This window comes from Camelina sativa, chromosome 18, assembly GCF_000633955.1.
Source record: "Camelina sativa cultivar DH55 chromosome 18, Cs, whole genome shotgun sequence".
NCBI lineage: Eukaryota > Viridiplantae > Streptophyta > Magnoliopsida > Brassicales > Brassicaceae > Camelina > Camelina sativa.
In genome coordinates this window covers 9,848,871-9,851,227 of record NC_025702.1, presented here as the reverse complement: position 1 = coordinate 9,851,227, position 2,357 = coordinate 9,848,871, and the positions used below count along the sequence as shown (strand labels likewise).

At 38.9% G+C, this 2,357-nt stretch overlaps 1 protein-coding gene across 4 annotated transcripts in view; it reads right to left on the bottom strand.

The window, feature by feature from the left end:
• LOC104760959 (probable leucine-rich repeat receptor-like protein kinase At5g49770) overlaps positions 17-2,357 on the bottom strand; it is a 40,252-nt gene continuing 37,911 nt past the window's right edge. For 3 of the 4 annotated variants that reach the window (XM_019240344.1, XM_019240345.1, XM_019240346.1), the window contains 7 exons: positions 2,218-2,346; positions 1,645-2,135; positions 1,403-1,546; positions 1,178-1,314; positions 884-1,103; positions 571-806; positions 17-495 (listed from right to left, as the gene is read on the bottom strand). In XM_019240344.1, coding sequence (XP_019095889.1) covers positions 22-495; positions 571-806; positions 884-1,103; positions 1,178-1,314; positions 1,403-1,546; positions 1,645-2,135; positions 2,218-2,346 — 1,831 coding nt within the window. In that variant the 3' untranslated portion in view covers positions 17-21. The remainder of the gene's footprint in view (positions 496-570; positions 807-883; positions 1,104-1,177; positions 1,315-1,402; positions 1,547-1,644; positions 2,136-2,217; positions 2,347-2,357) is intronic. The other variant, XM_019240343.1, reaches the window with a different exon arrangement.

Here is a 2,357-nt window from a genome sequence, read left to right as displayed (position 1 = left end):
TTGGTGTAGCATCCGGACTAATCAATGGGGTTCGAGTTTTGTAGTTGGGAAACTTGCACTATACTCAAACGAGTTGTTTCTATAAAGATCCCCGGATCCTTTGCTTGCTTCATCATACGTTCTTGAACTTGCAGCTGAATCTACGTTAGGATATAATCCTGCATGTTGCATTATGTACTCAATTTCTTTTACAACCTCATTCATCGATGGCCTCTTCACTCCTTCTTGATCCACGCATATTAGAGCCAAGTCTACGAACTTTTCGAATCCATTAAGATTCTCGTTGGTTGAAATGATGGTAGTGTCCAACAATTCTTGTAGGTCGTACAATTTCTTTGATTTATTCATCTTCATCTTCACCTCTTTCACCACATATTTACCATTCACTATCGGAATTTCACCGGTTAATAGCTCCAACATCATCACCCCAAACCCATACACATCACTTTTCTCTGTCAACTGATTTGTCATGTAGTACTCAGGATCCAAATAGCCCTAATTCCAAAGATGTTGTGAGTTTAACGTATCTAAGAAAGAGAGAAAGGAAGATTATATTTGTTCTCTACTCACCATGGTTCCCTTCACTTGTGCTGTGGCATTAGCTTTCTCAGCTTCTTCCACAAGTTGGGAGAGGCCAAAATCAGCAACCTTTGCAGCTAGACTTTCATCAAGTAATATATTACTTGATTTGACGTCTCTGTGTATAATTGGAGGATCAGCAAGCTCATGAAGATAAGCCAAGCCTTTACCTGATCCAAGTGCTATTCTAAGCCTTCTTTTCCAATCAAGTCTAATCCCATTTTTCCCTACAATTTTTGTCTAGTTCAGTACAAAATAACAATCTAAATTCTTCAAAGCAATAAAAGAATTTGATGTTAATTACCTGATAGACTATCTCTTAGAGAACCATTTGGAATGTACTCATAGACAAGCATTTGTTCACCTCGATCAAAGCAAAAGCCTAAGAGTTTGACAACGTTTTTATGATGGACCCTTGAAAGAAGCTCGATCTCAGTTTTAAACTCCAACGCTCCTTGTAAAGATCCTGGTTGTGCTCTTTTTATTGCTATGAGTTGCCCTGAGGGAAGAATCCCTTTGTACACCTGTTTCACCATCAGACTGAGATCGAGAACAGAATTCAAGTAATATCAGTTGAAGCTATTACAAATAAACAAACCTGGCCATAACCTCCACCACCAACATCATTTGCCATTGAAAAGTTGTTTGCGCATTTCCTCATCTCTTCAAATGTAAATGCTTTTACTCCCATGAGTTGCGGAGCATCGACACTGTTCTGATTGGCATCCCACTTGGCTGTAACACACGAAAGAGAAGTTGTTAGCATTTCACCAGTCTTTCTTCGAAGTAAGTACAAAAAGAACCTCTTCTTTTTAGTTCTTACCAAAAGGATTAATTTGATCATTTGCTCTCTCTGCTCTCTTCTTCTGCTTGAGAGCATAAATCCCAGCTATGATAAGCAACAACAGAAAAACACCAGCACCAAGTATAGCTCCAATGACGTGTGACGACTTTAAACCTTTTTCATCTGTGGCAAAACAAGCAGAGGTAAAAGTGAGTCATATAGAACCAGTTTTTAGATCCGGTTAAGATTATGTGTAAATTGTATAACCGTTTTTATCATACCCGGGAACTTATCGTACTTATTGGCTTTGAATATGTAAGGGCCAAACCTGTCAGGAGGCTTATAAGTCTGTGTGCTAAACCTGGAAATAACGCTATCCATTTCGGTCTCATTAAACCTTTCTTCCTTTAATGGAAAGATCAAGAGATCAATTAGAAGATGATGCTCAGTTTCATCCTCTCTTATGTTTCCTATGGACACCGACTCCACTCGATAAATGGAATTGTTAAAGAAACCAGTTAGGTTGTTATAAAGCAATTCGAAGTTGCTGTCGTCTGAAAACCCTGAGAATGAAGGCGATCTAAAAGTGAGTATTCCTGAGGCTGGATACGCACACCGGCACGTGATTGCACTCAAATTTCTGTCATGGTCACATTGTCGATGACAGTTTTCTTTTCTCTTAGGAGCAAAAAATGAGGAACTTAGTTTGAATACTTTGCAGTATTCATCCGGTGGGTTCTCCACCTCCGGACACACTGGATTATTTGCCAAGCTGTAGATGTATGTATAACCACTCATAAGTAATTGACTGAGCAAAGAAGTACTCATTTTGGTTTTGTGACAAGGATACATACATTACTTGAAGGTCTTTCTTAGCTGGTTGCTTATACTCAGTTATGTCATTGTATTGTAAATCCAAAAACCGCAAACTTTTGCTAGTACCAAAGTCGAGTGTCTCGTTTAGCCAATTGCGCTTTAGGATACTGCAAGTAGT